This window comes from Neolamprologus brichardi, chromosome 5 (assembly GCF_056152115.1).
Source record: "Neolamprologus brichardi isolate AB-2024 chromosome 5, ASM5615211v1, whole genome shotgun sequence".
NCBI lineage: Eukaryota > Metazoa > Chordata > Actinopteri > Cichliformes > Cichlidae > Neolamprologus > Neolamprologus brichardi.
The window spans coordinates 28406326-28423583 of record NC_142108.1 but is presented as its reverse complement, the minus strand read 5'-3'; the positions used below and the strand labels follow the sequence as shown (position 1 = coordinate 28423583).

At 38.7% G+C, this 17258-nt stretch overlaps 2 protein-coding genes across 4 annotated transcripts; both read right to left on the bottom strand.

Moving 5' to 3' along the window:
• Positions 1-326: 326 nt before the first annotated feature.
• Positions 327-4064, bottom strand: manbal (mannosidase beta like). Of its 3 annotated transcripts, none has more exons than XM_006782796.3 (3): positions 3909-4050; positions 3385-3572; positions 327-1168 (listed from the first exon to the last, which is right to left on the bottom strand). In XM_006782796.3, the coding sequence occupies exons 2-3, from the start codon at positions 3532-3534 to the stop codon at positions 1058-1060; spliced, it is 261 nt and encodes an 86-aa protein (XP_006782859.2). In that variant the 5' UTR covers positions 3535-3572; positions 3909-4050; the 3' UTR covers positions 327-1057. The 3 variants fall into 3 exon arrangements, with proteins under 3 accessions (XP_006782859.2, XP_006782860.2, XP_087697482.1); XM_006782797.3 differs by having other exon boundaries at positions 3790-3928; XM_087841356.1 differs by having other exon boundaries at positions 328-1168; positions 3385-3568; positions 3924-4064.
• Positions 4065-5408: 1344 nt separating this feature from the next.
• LOC102777133 (nuclear factor of activated T-cells, cytoplasmic 2) lies at positions 5409-16480 on the bottom strand. Its single transcript, XM_006782798.2, has 10 exons — positions 16179-16480; positions 14196-15150; positions 13880-14051; positions 13133-13335; positions 12288-12460; positions 11788-11928; positions 9434-9489; positions 9037-9169; positions 7035-7688; positions 5409-5623 (listed from the first exon to the last, which is right to left on the bottom strand). Exons 1-10 carry the CDS (start codon positions 16297-16299, stop codon positions 5577-5579), a joined length of 2655 nt encoding a protein of 884 aa, XP_006782861.1. The 5' UTR covers positions 16300-16480; the 3' UTR covers positions 5409-5576.
• Positions 16481-17258: the final 778 nt, after the last annotated feature.

Sequence of the window (17258 nt, the reverse complement as noted above, 5' to 3'; positions counted from 1 at the left end):
ACTACTTCAAGGAGACTACTTAGTGTACTTAAAATAAAGCGTACAATCCCAGTACTTTTTTCAATGACACAGTCAACTACCTTGTCAAATAAGATATATTCAAGCAGAGGCATTATAATGTAGGCCCATGTCGCTCATAGAACCCTCGGAACTCTGCAATAGCTGATAGTGGAAGTAGAATTACCACTGGTAACTCTATACGTGCAATTCTTATGTCCCAGTAACCCCTCAAAATGAAAATTAATTTAAAAATAACTGCCCAGATGCACATCAAGACGGCCAGAATTTGTCTGGAATACTTGGATTAAAATCAAGACTTTATACAAGACAGTTCATGTAAAATATGTGCAATACTACCGCTTTAATAAAATGCTAAATGGATCTAAACGAGGTAATAAACATCCCAAACAAATGGCTTTCTGAGGGCATCAACGATTAGCAAAAATCTGATCACTGTTTATCTCGGAATTTTGAATACATTTAAACATACAGTCGTTGTATTACAAATTTAGAGTGAAAACACAACCTAGTACTTTTGGACAATGTGAGACTTTGGTGTATCATCTATGGCATTATGATTTACTACACCAAACCACAGTTTTATAAGGTAAGTGTTTTGTCATACAGAAGGCTGGGTCATGATGTCATTCTCATTTCTTTACATGAAACTGAGGTTTGGCAATTACTGTAAACTGCTAAGGTGGATGGCTGCAAAACACATTTATTTCTGCCTTGTTATTAACACACAATTCAACCAATGATATTCAATTGTTACAAAAGAAAATGTATAACAAACACCACCAATGAAACACGGTGTGTAACTAAATAAACTGTTGGTAAGCACCATGATAATGAGCTGTTTTTGTAATGTGTTGAACAGGATGTAGTTGGTCCTTTTCTTGTGCCTCAAATTCAACACACATCTTTTTTTTTTTTAAATTGTTGTAAATTAGTGCTTATACTTGTAATAACGGAATTCTTATAACGTTGGCAATGACCCAACACACACATTCTCAAGGTAATACACACACGCGCGCGCAGACATGCACACAGATATTTATCGCTTCTTTTTGCTCTCTTTCTTTGGTTTCTGTCGAGGCTGAGGTGTTGGTCCTTTAGGTTTCTTTATCTGTTCAGCAGTCTTTACGTCAGTGGACTCAGCTTCCTCCTGCAGAGCAAACACAGAGCACCCTGAACAACCTCCAAAGGAACAGTCTTTTCATTTGTCCCTAGCACTCACTTAAAAATGGAAATATAGTGATAAAAGTCCAGCATTTCACAACCCTAACTTTAATAAAATAATTCAAATATCCACAACAACATACTGCATAGAAGTAAAAGCAATGGACATTGTACAGTGCAGTGGTCAGAATAGAGGAGATGGAGGCAGATCACCAGGGTGCCGAACCCTGGAGCAGCTGAAAGAAGGATGTAGCTCACGAGTTAGAGGCTATTTAGGTCACTTTACATACTGACAGCCAGTTGATTCATGTATAACTAGTAAATATAATGCTAATGTCATTTTATTCATCATTTTCCCCCCATGTTAAATTTGTCATAAAGAGTGTGTTTAATTTGACTTCTTATCCACATGGGGTAAGTATTATACATTTTCCATGCTGTTTATACAGTTTGCAGTTTTCCATCTCTACATTAAACTATTGCAGTTTAACGGACAGTTGAATGAAATTCCCAGACAAATACTGTACACAGCAGACAAAAGAAACTGACATTTTTCAGCACTTTTTATTTTCTGCCAGCCTAGTTTCTGTGAGTGTAATCTTTCCCATTGTTCTGGTGGGTAGGAACGACAGCAGGCTGCTGTAAAAAAGATGAAATGGCGACATACTGTGGAGAGTAATCAGTGCATCTGATAATGATGCCTGAAAATAGAGTAATTTGACAGTGGATTTAATTGCTCTTGTCTATAAATAATCTCTCCTGACAGTTGTTATTATGGAGATTGTGAAAGTAGTCCCGTCTTCCCGTTCACATTCTAAAACAAGAGACTCAGCACTACACTTGCTAAGTGGTGCCCAGTTTCTCTCTATTTCTTTTTAGATCAACTTCTAAATATGAGAGGCAAAATATAAAAAAAACTTAAATTATTTTACTTTCAGTATCCTAATGTTAACATCAGCTGTTCCATAGTATAACTACATTAATGTGTTTAACTCATTGGAAACCATAATGTAATCAATTAAACTCTTCTGTGACATAACAAAAGACATATGATGTATCTGTGTGGTGTTACAGCACAGTCTCTATACCATATATCACTCTAAAGCAGAGTAAAATAGCCTAAAAAGTGTAAATTAGGTTGATGATTACACATTAATATCTCCTTAAAAATGGGAAGAGAATAAGTTAACTGTGATGTAACAAATGTGCATGCAATTGTAGACATTTCCTAATGTATTTCTAATACACCTACAATTTTTAACCCCTCAAACTCATACTGTCATTCTAAGAAGAAAAAAATAACATCTGTGCGTAACAACCGAGAACAACAGTTGTTGGGTGCTCATGCAAGAGAAGAAAAACACATCAGGATGGGCATATGGTGTACAGTGACAATTTGACTTAACTGTCTGCATTGTGCTTCAGTTCTATTGATTTGTGCATCCTTCTCTGTTTCACCTGAGCCCAGACTTATTCACATCCTTCCTGTGATGCTCAATGAAACCAACCTTACCCCAAGCTAAACCAGAGGGGAGGAGTATGCAGAGATCAATGGGTTACCGAGCTCTGTTAAACGTAATGTCAGAGTGTTCAGTGTGATGAAGATGGCTCTCTTTTAACATTATTATAAACCATTGTGAGTTATGAGAATTTGCATGTATACAGTGTATGAATTTTTTTTTTTTAATATTTGGTCCAAATCTACTGCTTTTACACTGAAGGAACTGCAGCTACTAAAACACAGATTAGAAAATCAATTGGTTCCTTTTGTTGGCTATTCATCACTAAAACTACCTACTCAGTCAGTAATTTTACTTTCACTTTGGTGACAAACTGAAGTGAATTCATTGTCCCTTTTATTAGGTTGCAGGAGAGTCTTAGCCGTGCGTAGCATTTACATGCACCAAAAGCCTCACAGCTGGATTGTGCAGCTGAAATAAACTGTAGCAACAAAACCACACAGAGCAGTAAAATAAACATAACTGGAGATGACTCATACATTTATTTTGACCACAGAGAGTGCTTGATGATCACGATTTCAGAAATGTTGGGCTTTCATGTCAACAGAAAACCACAGTTACCAAAGCCGGTGGATAACTGCTCTAGTGATACTCAGATAACACAAAGAAAGCCTGACTATGCAGAACTTCCTTCACAGTACACCCCTGAGGATGGGCAAGCACACCTCTCTATAAGACCCACCTGTTCGTGGCCCTTGGATGAAGGGAAGATGACAGCCAGGATGCAAATAAGCTGAAAGATAGCACCGAGAAACAACCCATAGCGCAGTATGCTTTCTAGCAGGGTAGGCTCAGGGATCTCTGGAGTGGACAAGTCCAGTTCTGCAGACATGATGACCCTGCTCTGTTACGCTTCCTCCGGTGACCTGCCTGTGAAATCAACGTGAGCAACGGTAGAAGAAAGACATGTAAACCATTAAATGACGACAGGGTGCATTAAAAAAAGAGAGAGAGATTATGTGTTGAGATGTTACTCTGCCTCATAGCGGCCACTTTTTAAACAGACTCTCTTAAAAATGTGAATAAAACAGACACTCTGCTCCACTGTACTCAAACGAACCAAAACATAAACGTATTTCATACTTACTTTATATATTTACTTTATTGTGGATACGCCTAGGTACCACACACTCACAGCGTTACAATGTAGCGAAGCACTTTGTCAAGACAGTGTTCGAGAGCGGAAAGTGGGGGGAAAAAGCTCACCAGTGATGGAAGTACTTGCCTCGTTTTACTGCTACAGGAATGCAAACACCAAAGTCAGCTCTTCTAACGTAAAAAAGCTAAAGTAGTTCACAAAGGGAGAGAAAATAAATCACTTGTCGGAAATGACATCATAAATCCGCCATCTCCTTCCGCTCCGATAGAGGATTGGCTTGAAAACAACCCCCTCTAACGTTCGTGGAAAATAGTTTTTATTTATTTTATTGCATTTTTCATATCTTTAATCCTTGCGGCGAGATTTTATCCACAGTGAACAATAAATAAATTGAAAAGACAAAAAAATCAAAGATGAATTTAGTGAAATAGATGTCATCAAGGTGGCAAACGCTTCTTTTTTTTTCTCCAAGCAGAGTTTCTGTGCTTCACCAGCGATGATGCATGGCTGTTTTAGAGCCACTGCTTTACAGGAAATAAGTTCCCATCCAAAAAACTCGAGAGGTTTTCACCCACTAAATATTTTACAGCCTCGCCTCAAAGATGAAGTGTAAAAGTTAATAGGTTTTGCTACTCAAGATAATTACCGCCAATATTTTCTCTCAAGTGTGCTTTTTAGTATTGCTGCATGTAGTATTACTGCATTTCTATGCAGTTTTTCCAAGTTCACATGAGCACGAATGAGTCCTTTCACACTCTCGTTTTCCCACTTTCTATTGCAACGGTTATTAAAACTGATCAGTCTTATTTATGTTGCTGTTATGTCATCAGGTTTCTCCTTATTTACTTCTGTAAAAAGGAGACAGTCAAAATGTGAGTCATGATATTATTACGTGAGTTCAGATGCAAAATGCTTTGAATATCTTTTAATTGCTGCCACCTACATTTCAAAATAGCTTTCCTGTTTACAATCAAATAATGGAATAATTAAACCCGAAATAAATCTAAAACAATATTTTAAACATTCAGCTTGAAATTCTCTTTGCAGAGAATGAAACAAAAGGCAGTAAAAGATGCCACTCAAGGAGCCTGGAGAACTTTTCCTGAAGACTAATTAAAGAAATTACAAGAAAGCTGCCTAAGAGAGTTCAGTCTGTGTTGAGGGAAAAAGTGATCATACCAAATATTGACTTTCTTTCAAGCTGATTAGAAATGTGCAACCTCTGTCTTTGCCTCATATACTGTATTTACATTTATGTTTGTATGCTTCAATAAATTCACCTATTTCTCATTTTCCTACAAAAATATATAGAAATGAGGGATAGCTCAAGGCTTTTGCACAGTGCTGTGTATTTTCTATTACTTAAAAAAAAAGGTACACATTTATTATTTAGTTCCTTCTGCTTCCTATATGTAACAAAATGATTACAGTCAGTAAGTCAACACTCAAACACCATGATTCATATACAAAGAATTTGTTTAATATAAAACATTTTCTACAAGCTTACAAAGAGCAATTTTACAACTGTATAAACAGAGAGAAGTTAAACAAGTTAAAATAAAAGAGTATAATGAATATATGATCCAGTATTCTTACTAAGGCTGAAATATATGATAACAAAATGGAGCTGACCCTTCAAAGTTGTACAGAAATGTGGTATATAACGGACCAGTCTCTATCGTTTCGCTTAAATTACAGTTACTGAAGATTTATTGTTCTTGTTCTTGATGTCTACAGATTATGCTTAAACTTTGAGTGGCTTCAGAGCAGCATGATCACTCTCCATTGTGGCCTCTCATGTCTCTTCTTATGATGTCATTCACTGGAAAACATTGAAAAGAGGGATTAAGAACCTTCATATTTTCAGCAAAAATGCAAGCTGAGCTGCTTATTTCTATTATTCTTAAATGCTAAGCAGATTATATATTTTTTGTGTGTTTTTAAAGCCCAGTTGCAAAGATTTAAATTCTTAAAACCTCAAGTTTGATCTGAAGGGTGAGAAGACCTTAAGTGCCTTATTTGTTCCCACCACCAGGTGTTGCCATAGTCAGACTTTTTAGGGCAGTTTATGCTTTTATTAAAGGTCGATAGTAGAGAATAACAGGAAAGGATGGGGAGTTGTGGGAAATACAACAAAAGACCTCAACTAGACTTGAACTTGAAAGGATGTTGTGGGCCGTGGTTTGCACTCTGGAGGCCTCAGCCATCAGTCCTCCCCAAAAATGTTCTAATTTTAAGCATAAATCAGTCTAATCGTGACTTTGCATGGCTGCAGTTATACTTACGTCCACTAGATCTCTCTGTTATGCAACATGGGTTTATCAACACTTATCAATGATTTCAGGATGTTACATCCTTACCTCTGATAGAAACAACATCCAAATGTAAAGTCTACATCAGAGACAAGAACAAAGTGCTTTTATTTATTTTTTTAACCATGGATGTAAATGTATCCGCATGTATTTGCCTGTACCATGTACTTCCTGTATCTTCCCTCAACTACGGATGTGTAAACATAAACACTCTTCCACAGCAAAGCAGGTCAGGTTGCTTCAAAGCAGTGCCGCTGCTTGTTTCCCCATTCATTATCTACAAACACAGCAAAAACTCTAAGGAAAGTGCTTTGGGTCATACCAAGTTTCAAGTGAGCCCGTGATACTTTAACGAGCGTGTGTGCTTGCATGAGTGTGTGAAATGAGACAGTGAAAGTAAGACTGAAACAGACAGGAAAGTGGAGAGTAAGGCCCTAAAGAAAACCACAACGCAGGATTTGCAAGCATACAGTTGCAATATGCTTGTATGCACTGCAAATTGGACCACAAACACAAGGCTTCAGTATTTTACCTAACTGTTGCACCTTGTATGCACTTTCTTAATAATGTGTTTATAACACAGTGGTTACACTTGGAGGTGGGGGTGAAAAGCTTATCCTCATGACAAAGAATCATTAAATTTATAAACACAATAACAGCAAACATTTTTGTTCAGTCCCTTCCCAAAGTATGGCTGACTTATCTGTGTGCAAATATGTTAAAAAACAAACAAACAAACAAACAAAAAACTACATATATAAAGATTCAGAAAGGATTAAACCTTGCCAACATTCCTGGGTGAAGCGGGAATTCTCAATGGAAAGGTTAAAAAAACCTGTCAGCCATAATTTCATGGTGGAAAAAATGTCAGGAGGACTTCAAGCATTCAAACATTCAAACAGTACATAACATTATACTCACCATCCTCCAGATAGGCATAACTGAGGTTCTCTTGTTTGATCATGATTTTCTCTGGAGCTCGTTCCTCATGGTTTCCTCTAGCAGGGACGATCTGGGCCAGCGGCTGCCCACCTGGGTCCACCCGGCTTCCAACCTTTGCCTGGACTTGACTTTGAATGTATCTCAGAGGTGGCGACTTTCCTAGTGGTAGTGCTGTCTGCATGTAACCATGATTCCTTGACATTGAATAAGGGTCAAACGAATCACCAACTTGAGGACCTTCACCCAATTTAGGCACAGGGGTTCTGGCACTGACACACTGGCTGGGAGCAGAGGCTGGATGCGGAGCCATTGGGGAACCACCTAGTAGAGCGCTACTGCAGTTGCTGTAACGCTGATTCCCAGTGTGGTACAGCACTGGGTTGTTGACCAGAGTGCCAGGTCTTGACTGGTAATAAACTGGTTGATCATCCAGTTGATCTGGGGTTAACATGTGGGCTCGGGGGTCTACAGTGGTTAGATGGTAAAGTGCTGAGGAAACATTCAAGGCTTGAAGGCTGTTGTCTTGCTCCAGGGGATGGTACAGTGACTTCATTGACATGCCAGAGAGAGACTGATTATTTGAATAGCCATAAGAATTCAGCTGGTAGTCATCCAGTGGTTCTGCTTTAATGGCTGAAAAATAAAAACAATTATTATTAGATTTTTCAGAGAGTGAGAGAACAATGCAGGTCTGTCACTAGACCAGTATAAACAAACAGCCACAGTCATCTTACTTTGCATGTTAGCACGCTAACATTTGCTGATTAGTACTTACTTTCCTATTTACAGAGTAAACATAGGGATGATGTAAATGCCAGTAGTTTTTGCAGGTATTGTGTTATTAGACAAGGTGAAACCAAGTTTACTGGAAACTGTTCTCTTGAGACTTTAAATACAGTATATTAACTGAAATGTCACAGCAACTCAGCTAGTATAAAATGGGAAGAAGATATTTACAAAAGGAACATTAATGCCAGCGTATTTAGAAGCTCTCGAGTTATTTCAGTGATTATGTGACCTAAAGAAACAAGTCTTTGCATCTCCAGTCATCTTTAGGTCTGGTGATAGTAAACACATGTAGGTTTCACAACCAGTGGCCAGAGTATAAATCAGTGTAGACTGAAATGGCTTTAAATTGTCAGCTGCAATGACGTTACGCTTCTTTCTCTACTCCTTAATAATCTTGCCTCACTTCACCTAAAAGCTATAAATATATATCTATATCTATATATATAAACCAATAAACTAAAAGCCTTTTTTTAAAATTAGGCAGAGTGTGTCGGCGCTGTAATGCAGGTATCACATGTAGGCGTTAAAAAGGAAAACAATTTTTCCCTTTGAGAAGAAGTAAGATTTGCCCCCAACCCCTACGCAGTCTCTGTTGTGGCTGCAGTGTCAGCGTGCTGCTATAACTGATTAACTTCTGATTTCTGATAAAACTGCAGAACAGGAGTGTTATATCAGAAGTTTGTAACTGCATTAATCTACTTTTGGGGTTAAAATTTTAGAACTGTCAGATTTAATCTAACTAACGTTTTGCAATTTCCTGTAACTTTTCTGTTGCTTTTTCTCATCGCTGATGGATGACTTAGCACACATTTGCCTCTTTTAGCAACATCAAAATCAGTTTATGTTTTTCTTATGTTGTTTTTTTGTCATTATTTGCTAGCATAAGTTATGTAGTGCTATAATACAATATATCTGTCCCGCAGAACGATATCTGACAGATTACTATTATTAATGTTATTTCAACAGCTGTAACAGAAGAATTTCCCCAAAATGGGATTAATATAGTATTTTACTTCACATGCAGGGTTACGTTATGCTGACAAGGTAATAATAAGATTTCCAGTGCTGACATTCCCATTCAAATCCAGGCTGGGAAATGTTGACACTTGAATCACCTTCCTATTTCTCAAACATAGGAGGTACGCCTGTTTTCTCCGTAATAACAGAGCTGAGATGACTAAGAGATATACACCTATCATAGGAGTGTAGACGAAGTGCTGAGGCTGACTGCGTTTCTTTTTCCCATTGATGACACAGAAGTTGACTTTGGCCGGCTGGCAAATGCTCCGGTCTCGATATGGAGGGACTTCAACAAACAGCATGTTCTATTGATAGAATGAGAAAAAAGGTCACGAGTCAGCTGGCACAAATCTCTACCTGTCAGGTCAAAATTAGTATAAGAAATAATGCTTTTATGATATGAAGCACATTCATGTACTCAGCAAACTGAAGACAGGAGCTTTAAATTTTGATTTCTGTTTTCACGTGTAAGCATGTACAGTTACCAGACAAATGACTTTAGCATGCATCTTACAAAATGACACATAAAACTTCCCTTCTATGTGTCAGCAAAAGGGAAGTTAACTTACAGCTTGAGTTTTATCTCTGTCCACAGTGGCTTCCACTTCCCAGATCTGCTGTCCATCTGAAATTAAAAGGAATACAGTTTTTGCAGGTTTGAGTCCCATTTTGGAAAATACATGTTATCTGTTTTTTTTTTTCTGTTTGTTTGTTTTTTAGCACAGCTTAATTTAGCATAAGGGCTAAACAGCTTGGTCTACTCTTGGTTTGCTGACTGCATCACTAAGACTCTAAAGCTCAGTAAATAGCATTTTATATTTGATTTGCTTCAGTCAAAAGAGTTGTGGTTTATGTGCTGGACTATTTTATGGCTTTGGAGGTGGCTGGAAGATATTGCTACCATCTTACTCATCTTACTACAGGCTCACAAGCTGCTGAGAGTAGTTTTATTTTTTACCACAAAATTATATGTGGTGGTGAAGTGGCAAAGAATCCTGTTGAAACCAAACATGTAGCAAAAAAACAAACAATTTCTACAAGTTTAATCAGCTGGAAACAGTAATGCAAGCAATCAGATGATATGTCAGGACTTTAATTAACAGTACAGTAAGCACATTTGTCACAGACAGTGGAAAACAGGGTTCTCTTTTATGTCTGGTTTAGTGTTTCATTCCCATCTAAAGTTTTTACCTGCTGTTTCTGCTTTCTACCCACACAGTGAAAAACACAAAGCCTCTGCTCTGGGTCTGAGTCTTTATCAGTCTGTCTAACCACATCCTGTTGCATAAAACCCCACGCCAAGCAACAAGGAGGCTTTACATGCTTTCAGTTGTACCCATCCTTCTCTCAAACTATGTAACCCTACAATTTTGTGTGGGCAGAACAAGCAGTGACGAGGTGAGAAATTTCCATTTAGAAGTAAATAAAAGTTGCCACTGCCAGCAAAACAGTAAATGTTTAAGTTAATGGTTAATTTTATCAAAGGTAGATGTGGGGGCTGGAGGAAGAAGTGCGTCACTGAACGTTGAGTTATCCTGGGTGATATGCAAATAATCTAAAAATACAAATACTGCACGTGTACATGGACACACGCAAGTGGGATACTGGGAGACCAACACAGGCTCAATTTTAAATCCTCAAAAAAAAAAAAAAAATCTGAAAAAAAGTTTGAAATCACAAGTGAACACACATGTCAACAATCCTTTAATTACATAATTATGGACTGTAGATAAAAGATCGAAATAGCCACAGTGAAGCCACACATTAGTTTGTGAACTTTCAGTTTGTTGTTCTGGCCTCACTAATTTTTTTAAAATTTTTTTGTAACTATAAGGGACTATATTTGAACAAGAGGATACAGTGAAAGTTAGCAGCCAAGGCTAACATGTTTGGCTAACAAGGTGTATCATTAAACCCATTATAACTGTACTAATGTGCATCTTTTTCATTTGGTTTTAGCTCAGAGCTATTAATATCGAATTTATCTAAGTAATAAAGTTAGCAATTAGTAGTTTATGCTTTTTATACTTTCATGCTTTGTAGACAATCCAATTTGCTTCTTTGTCTCCTCCATATTTATTTTGCCCTTAATAACACATATAATACTTAAAGTGGGTTACATAAAGCATGCCTCGAAGGCACCACTTGAGGAACTGCAGTTTTTGGCACTTTTGTCTTAGCTTGGGAATAATTCTGCATTTTAAATAAAATTCCCGTGTTATTTGTGTGTTTTTACAGTAATTACAAAGGGTATGGACTACTACCACCAACATTCAGCTTTGTAAACTCAAGTTTGAGCTTTTCTTTGAGTGGCTGTGCTGGCACGTTTTAAAGATCAGCAATTAACAACAGAAATATGATGTTTTGATGAGCTTTGCTGAGATTTTTTTTTGTTTCTTTCTGAGTCTTCAAACTGTGAAGTACCATAATATCACATATGAGGGCTTCAACCTCTTAGCCTAAAACTGAAATTCCTTTGAGTGTGACTGCAAAAACAAGTTAGTCCCTACAGACCTCTTTGTTTAAATGTTAAAAATTTACAGGGGGAATAAAATAAAGTCATAAGTACCATACCAATTGTTAGTCACCCATTTAAACATTATGTAACATGTCTCTCTCTTGTAAATGAGACATTGACTATCAATGGGATAACCTGTATAAATACAGGTAAAAATAATAATAATAACAACATCAAAATAACAAAATTGTTAAGCCTTGATGCTAATTGACTACATGTGGTAATTGCTGGCTCAAGCTCCCCTTCAGTAAACAATGTGCAGTGTAGCACAGGGGCCACATCTACCCTTTACAATCTACCAATACAATCTTTGGGTGGCTCTTCTACAGTAGCTTTCAAAGAAGACCTTAGAAGATTCATTCCACCAAAGACAGACATTTGTGATTAAAAAAAAATACTCCTCACCTTGTGTCTTCTCCGAGAATATCACCTTTGAGTCAGATGTAAAATTCTGTCCAGTAAGGACCATTTGTTGACCACCAAGTACAGAGCATTGGTCCAGGTCCTGCCTCTCGACTGCAGGGAGCTCCTGAGCTGAACGCTGAGCTGTGAAAACATGAGCAGCTTTATTGTCATTGTAACACTAAAGTATACTGTATAGTGGGATCAAATCCAAGGCAGTAGTACTATTGACCATTATAGACTGAAGAGCATTCACATTAAGGCTAGTACCTTTTTTTCTAAGCAGTCAGCAATACATCTACAAGTGGCAGTTATGTGGCAATGTTAAATAATATAAACCAACATGTTTGCCAATATTTGCTAACATCAACCACCAAAAGCTAATGAGAAAGAATGTAAATACAAAAATACAGAGCAGCCGACAAAGCTTCAGGGTCTACAGTGACTCTCACGATCAAGCAGAAAGAAAGAAAACGCTCATATGCAATAAAAATACTTCTTACAGCATTCAATAGGATGAGAGGCCACTTGAAGAGACACGGGCTGGCCTCCAGGTTGAGGAATGTGGACGCGAAAGACCAAGCGCACGCGTGTGTTTTTTCGTCCAATATCAGTCTCTCCATTTCTTAGTTCAATGTCAGCATTTCTCAGCTTCAAGATTCCAACGCAGTCAATCCTTTATCATGAAAGAGAAGAAACATGACATAAAATCAGTGCTCAAAATGATATTTCTGTCGTATTTATAAAAAAACTTGATTTTCTTCACAGTCCACCCAGACTCTTTTTTCACATTTAACTGATGCAATCTCTGCTATTTCAAATATTCAGTCAGTAAAAAGCTCATTTTCTTTCAAAGCAGCCAAAGTAGTGATCTCTGGCATTTTCATGGAAAAAGAAACTTCTTTGATTTTGTTTGCTATTTGCTGTTGTGACTCATCATATGTCACGTTCATCAAACCATTTTTGGTTGCTGCTGCAAACACCCAGAGTTTGCTAGGTCTTTCTTGGAAAAACTCTCTGGCACACAGGAAGTGGTGTGTTTTATGTATCAGTTGTTAGCAGCAGCAACATTTTTGGAGGGAAGAAGATGAAAACCTTGTGGTTGTGATGAGCAGCTATAGCTTGTAGTATTTAAAGATTTATCACAGTGGAAAATCAAAAGAAAACACATGACGACTCAGGTTGCTGTATCTCCACTCTGAGCCTTATAGTGCTAAATCACCTCAGTGGTCTCTCTTGGTTGAAAAACACAAGGTCACATGTGAACGACTTGTGGTGAAATGTTGACACATACTCTAGGCATTTGAGACGTATGATTGAGAATCCCCTTGGCATTAGTTTTACTCACACAACTCTCATGTGGCTCTTTGGCTCCAGAGGGATCTCCAACACCTTAGTGCCATTGATCATCCTCTCCATGCTGGGTGTGGTGACGGTCTTCCCGGTGATGCGGTGGACCTGGTAGAAGGCGTGGGGTTTCAGGAGCCTCTCATCGGCTGTTCCAATGAAGACCTGCAGCGCCAGTGCGGATGTGCCTTGGTAGCCACGGAGCTGGTGACGGCAACAAGGGCAGTTAAAATGTATGCTTCATACTGAACTAAATCAACTTTGAGATCATAAAAGTCCATGCCTTTTGAGAAAACATTTACACCACACAATAAATCTCTTGTGTCTGTGGGAAAGAATTCACATGCAAACTGCCAAAGCCAGAACATTGCTTTGCATAATCCATTTGTGTAGCATGACTGGGAAAACTGGTAATGGAGGCCCATTTTTTTACTTTCCAGAAACAGTAAATAAAGGACACCATGCACTGACATTTATATGCTCTTTTTGTGGGTTCTTGATTTGTAATTATAACTGTGTTTACTTGAGCAGATTGAATCAATGCATGTCTAAATAATCACACATGCATTGTGGAAGCACTGACATGTTATGGGACTGTTTCTATATTTGCATGAGTATCAGCTTTACACAAAGACGTTTATCCGGAAATATCACCCCAACATTTACAATCTCCCACTCCCTCTCTCTGGTACAACTACCACGCATTCGTTTCCTCTCCTTTCTTGTATCTACATATGAATCCCCACACCTGAACCTCCGGGTGCCCGCCATTTGGTGTCTTGACAGCTCCTCGGCTGCCCTCGGTCTCATAGTGAGCTCTGTGATGCGATCTGGGCTGTTGTTGGATCAGTAGCTCATACTGGCTTGTCTGACTGGGCAATGACCACTCTAAAGATGGAAGTGGAGCCAAGGCGAGACCACTGGAAGAACGAAAGAGTTCAAAAAAGAGAAGTTTAGATTTAAAAAATCAAAACGAACCTTGTACCATAGTACCCGCGCTTATTAAAAGTCATTAAAAACGACATATATTTCTTGTAAGTGATAAATTAAGACAAACATAACACCTGAATGCGGATCGTCCACTATGTTGGAGTGAATGAGAAGGAGGCCACACAGTTGGGAGCATGTAGAAGGTCTCAGGTTTGATCTCAGCTCCACCCCTACTCATCTTTTCTTGCTCAATAGCCCAGTCGTAACCCTCGCCATACACACAGTCCTGTATTTTGGCCCTTCCTGGACTGCTATTCAGAATCTCGTCCAGGCCAGAGGTTGCGGTCTGAACTTGAGGATGAAACTCAGCTTGAGCCTGGTATTGGTGCAAGTAGTAGGACCCCTGCTGATCGTGGGGTGATGGGATGGGGCTAGGACTCCGGGAGCGCTGCTTGACAGGAGTGCCCTCCTGACTAGAGTGGGTCTGACCGTAGAAGCGTTTGCCTCGCTGCGGCGAGACAGACCGGGAACGCTGATGGGGGAGTGGTGAAGTAGAACGATTCTGTGGTTGGAGATAGGTCTCATCCGTGATGCTGTTTCGAGGTGAGGCTCCTGGAGAGGAGTGGTTAGAGGACGTATGGATGCCCTGCAGGCTTGAGCAGAGGTCCAAGGGATTCAAGCCCATACCACAGCTCCCTACATTAGATGGCGACACACATGGAGATGCCAAGGGAGAGTAAGTATCTGCTCCCCAGCCAGTGGAAGAATTACTGCTGGCAGGGCTAACGCACTCTCTGTAGGATCCACGGGCTTTAGAGGCAGGACTTGGCTCTAGGGTCTGTGAACTGAGAGAGTCACCAGATGGAGTGATCTCAATCCTGGGGCTGGGAGCAGGAATACCGACTCGTGATGTCAGCCCCATGGTGTCAAACACAGCTACTGATAGGTTTCCTGCGTTGGTGCAGTGAGAGGAGGTGTCCTGGTTAGAAGTTGGTGGGTTAGAGGTGGAGATGTATGCATCTTGAGGCTGGACCACCAGTAGAGGAGGCTGACTGTCATTGTCAAGGAGACCACCAGTGTCATCTGTCACTGATCAAAGAAGGGACACATTTTAGCACACAGGTCAGAATATCTGATTACTACAATACTGCTACCATGTGGTAACTTAAAGTGGACTTAAAGATAGTCAGTGTTTTAAATATGAAGTAACACACTTGCATCTATATGATATCCATGCGAGCAGATTAATGATTAATATGGTCACCTCAAGTACATGGCTCTGGCTTCAGCACAGAGCCTAACCGGTTTTCGGTTTTAAACACTTTGTTTGGGACAGCAACTCAGAAAAAGTTGGCATTAAAGGAAGAGACACTAAAACACCTAATTTCAGAGAGAAGATGAAGCAAGGCGCTGCATGAAGGCAGAATATAAAGTAAAACACGATTATTTTGTGAATAATAATTTTTTCATTTTCGTAATCATGCAAAGCTACTCTAGTTGAGTCCAAAAATAAAGATATGGAGCTGAAAATGAACATAATCGGTTCCCTTTAAAGTTTTTTTTTTTTTTTTTTTTTTTACCTAAAACATGCTTGAACAACATTTTCTCTTAATAAAAATCTATAAATTGAGAATATGCCAATGTTGGGGATGCGAGAGCTGGTTTTGCATTTCCTCTCCCCAGTAAAGCTATTACTATCATACTGAACAAGTGTTGGTTTTAGTCAGGATGCCAAAAATGAAGAGGCTTGCAGATACATATTCCAAAAAAAACCAAACCATTCATGGTACTATGAGGATCGCTTAATTTTGAATCTACTTAACTATAATCTGTCGCACTCCTGTTTACTTTCCATTCAAAAATAGAAAAAAGGGTCTTGGAAGCCCTCTTGATCTTAGATTAAAAGCAAAAGGATGATGATTATCGATCAGTGTATAATGTCAAGGTTTGGGAGGTAAATTGTCATAAAAATAAAACACAACACAGTAGTTACAGACGCATCCTCAGCTGAGAAAACGTGGGCTAGCGGCAATAAGATTATGAAATGCCTTTAAAAAATAAATAAATAATAAGATACTATGTTTGGAAAAATGCATATGCAATTTATGTATACCCACCTTTATCACAGGCAACAGAAAAATCAGGTTGATTATACAGAAAAAGGTCCGAAAAGTCTAACTCCTCCTGGTTTATGTCTTGGCCCAGGCCCTCGGTGAGCCCCAAACCTCCAGAAGTCATCTCCAGCTCGGAATAAACAGGTTTAAATCCCGACGACCGTAACTGTTGTAATAGCTTTTGCTCAAATAAATCGTCACTTTAATTAAGGCGCAGTGTGGATAATTAACGCAACGGACGAAGTTACAGTACTTCACAGATGCGTTCAAAACATTACAAACTGCGCAAATAAAGCATCTAACTGAGCGAGGTGAAAAAAAACGAGCGGTATCAGACGCTTCCTGTCACTGCTGATGATGACAAGCAGGCAGGAGGTGCAGACCTGTGTTTGTGTGTGTGTGGGTGTGTGTGTGTGACCGAGAGTGTGAGTGTGCGCAACTTCCAAAACACAGGTCTCATCTCTTCCTGTCTAAGTTAGGTAGGCTGATTTTTTTCTAAGATATAAAATCTATAACGTCTGCTGATATCAAATCATAAAAGTCGGATTCTTTTTTACACATTTTTCTTTTCTTAAATGCACCTTTTATTCCTTTGTATTCGACCTAGTTATCTTTTTTTCGGAGACAAAAGATTTTATTCAACATGGGCACCATAATATTTACGACTGTCACACCTCTTTTATCTCTACCTGTTTTTGTTCTTATGTGCAGCTACTATCAAATATGTGTAATATGAAATCACATATCGATATTTTTTGTTGGAGAAATCTGTGAAAATTAGACGATTCTCCATGTCCTAGCCCCAATAAAATCGTACTTACAATCTCTGGTCAGTAGGTGGCCGTATTGCACAATTACCGCCAACACCCTTTTTTTTTTTTTTTAAATTGCTGTTCAAGTTAACTCAACTTGACTTTGAGACGTTCGTAAATATTGATTGCTGCACTTTGACATAAACTTACTGTAGTTGTGGTTTTGACAGCTCTACTTCCTGTTATAAAGCAGGTGAACATTTAGCAACCACAATTCACACTTTACTCGATATAAGGTTTCTCTCATTCATTAAGCTCATTTCTAGCTCGT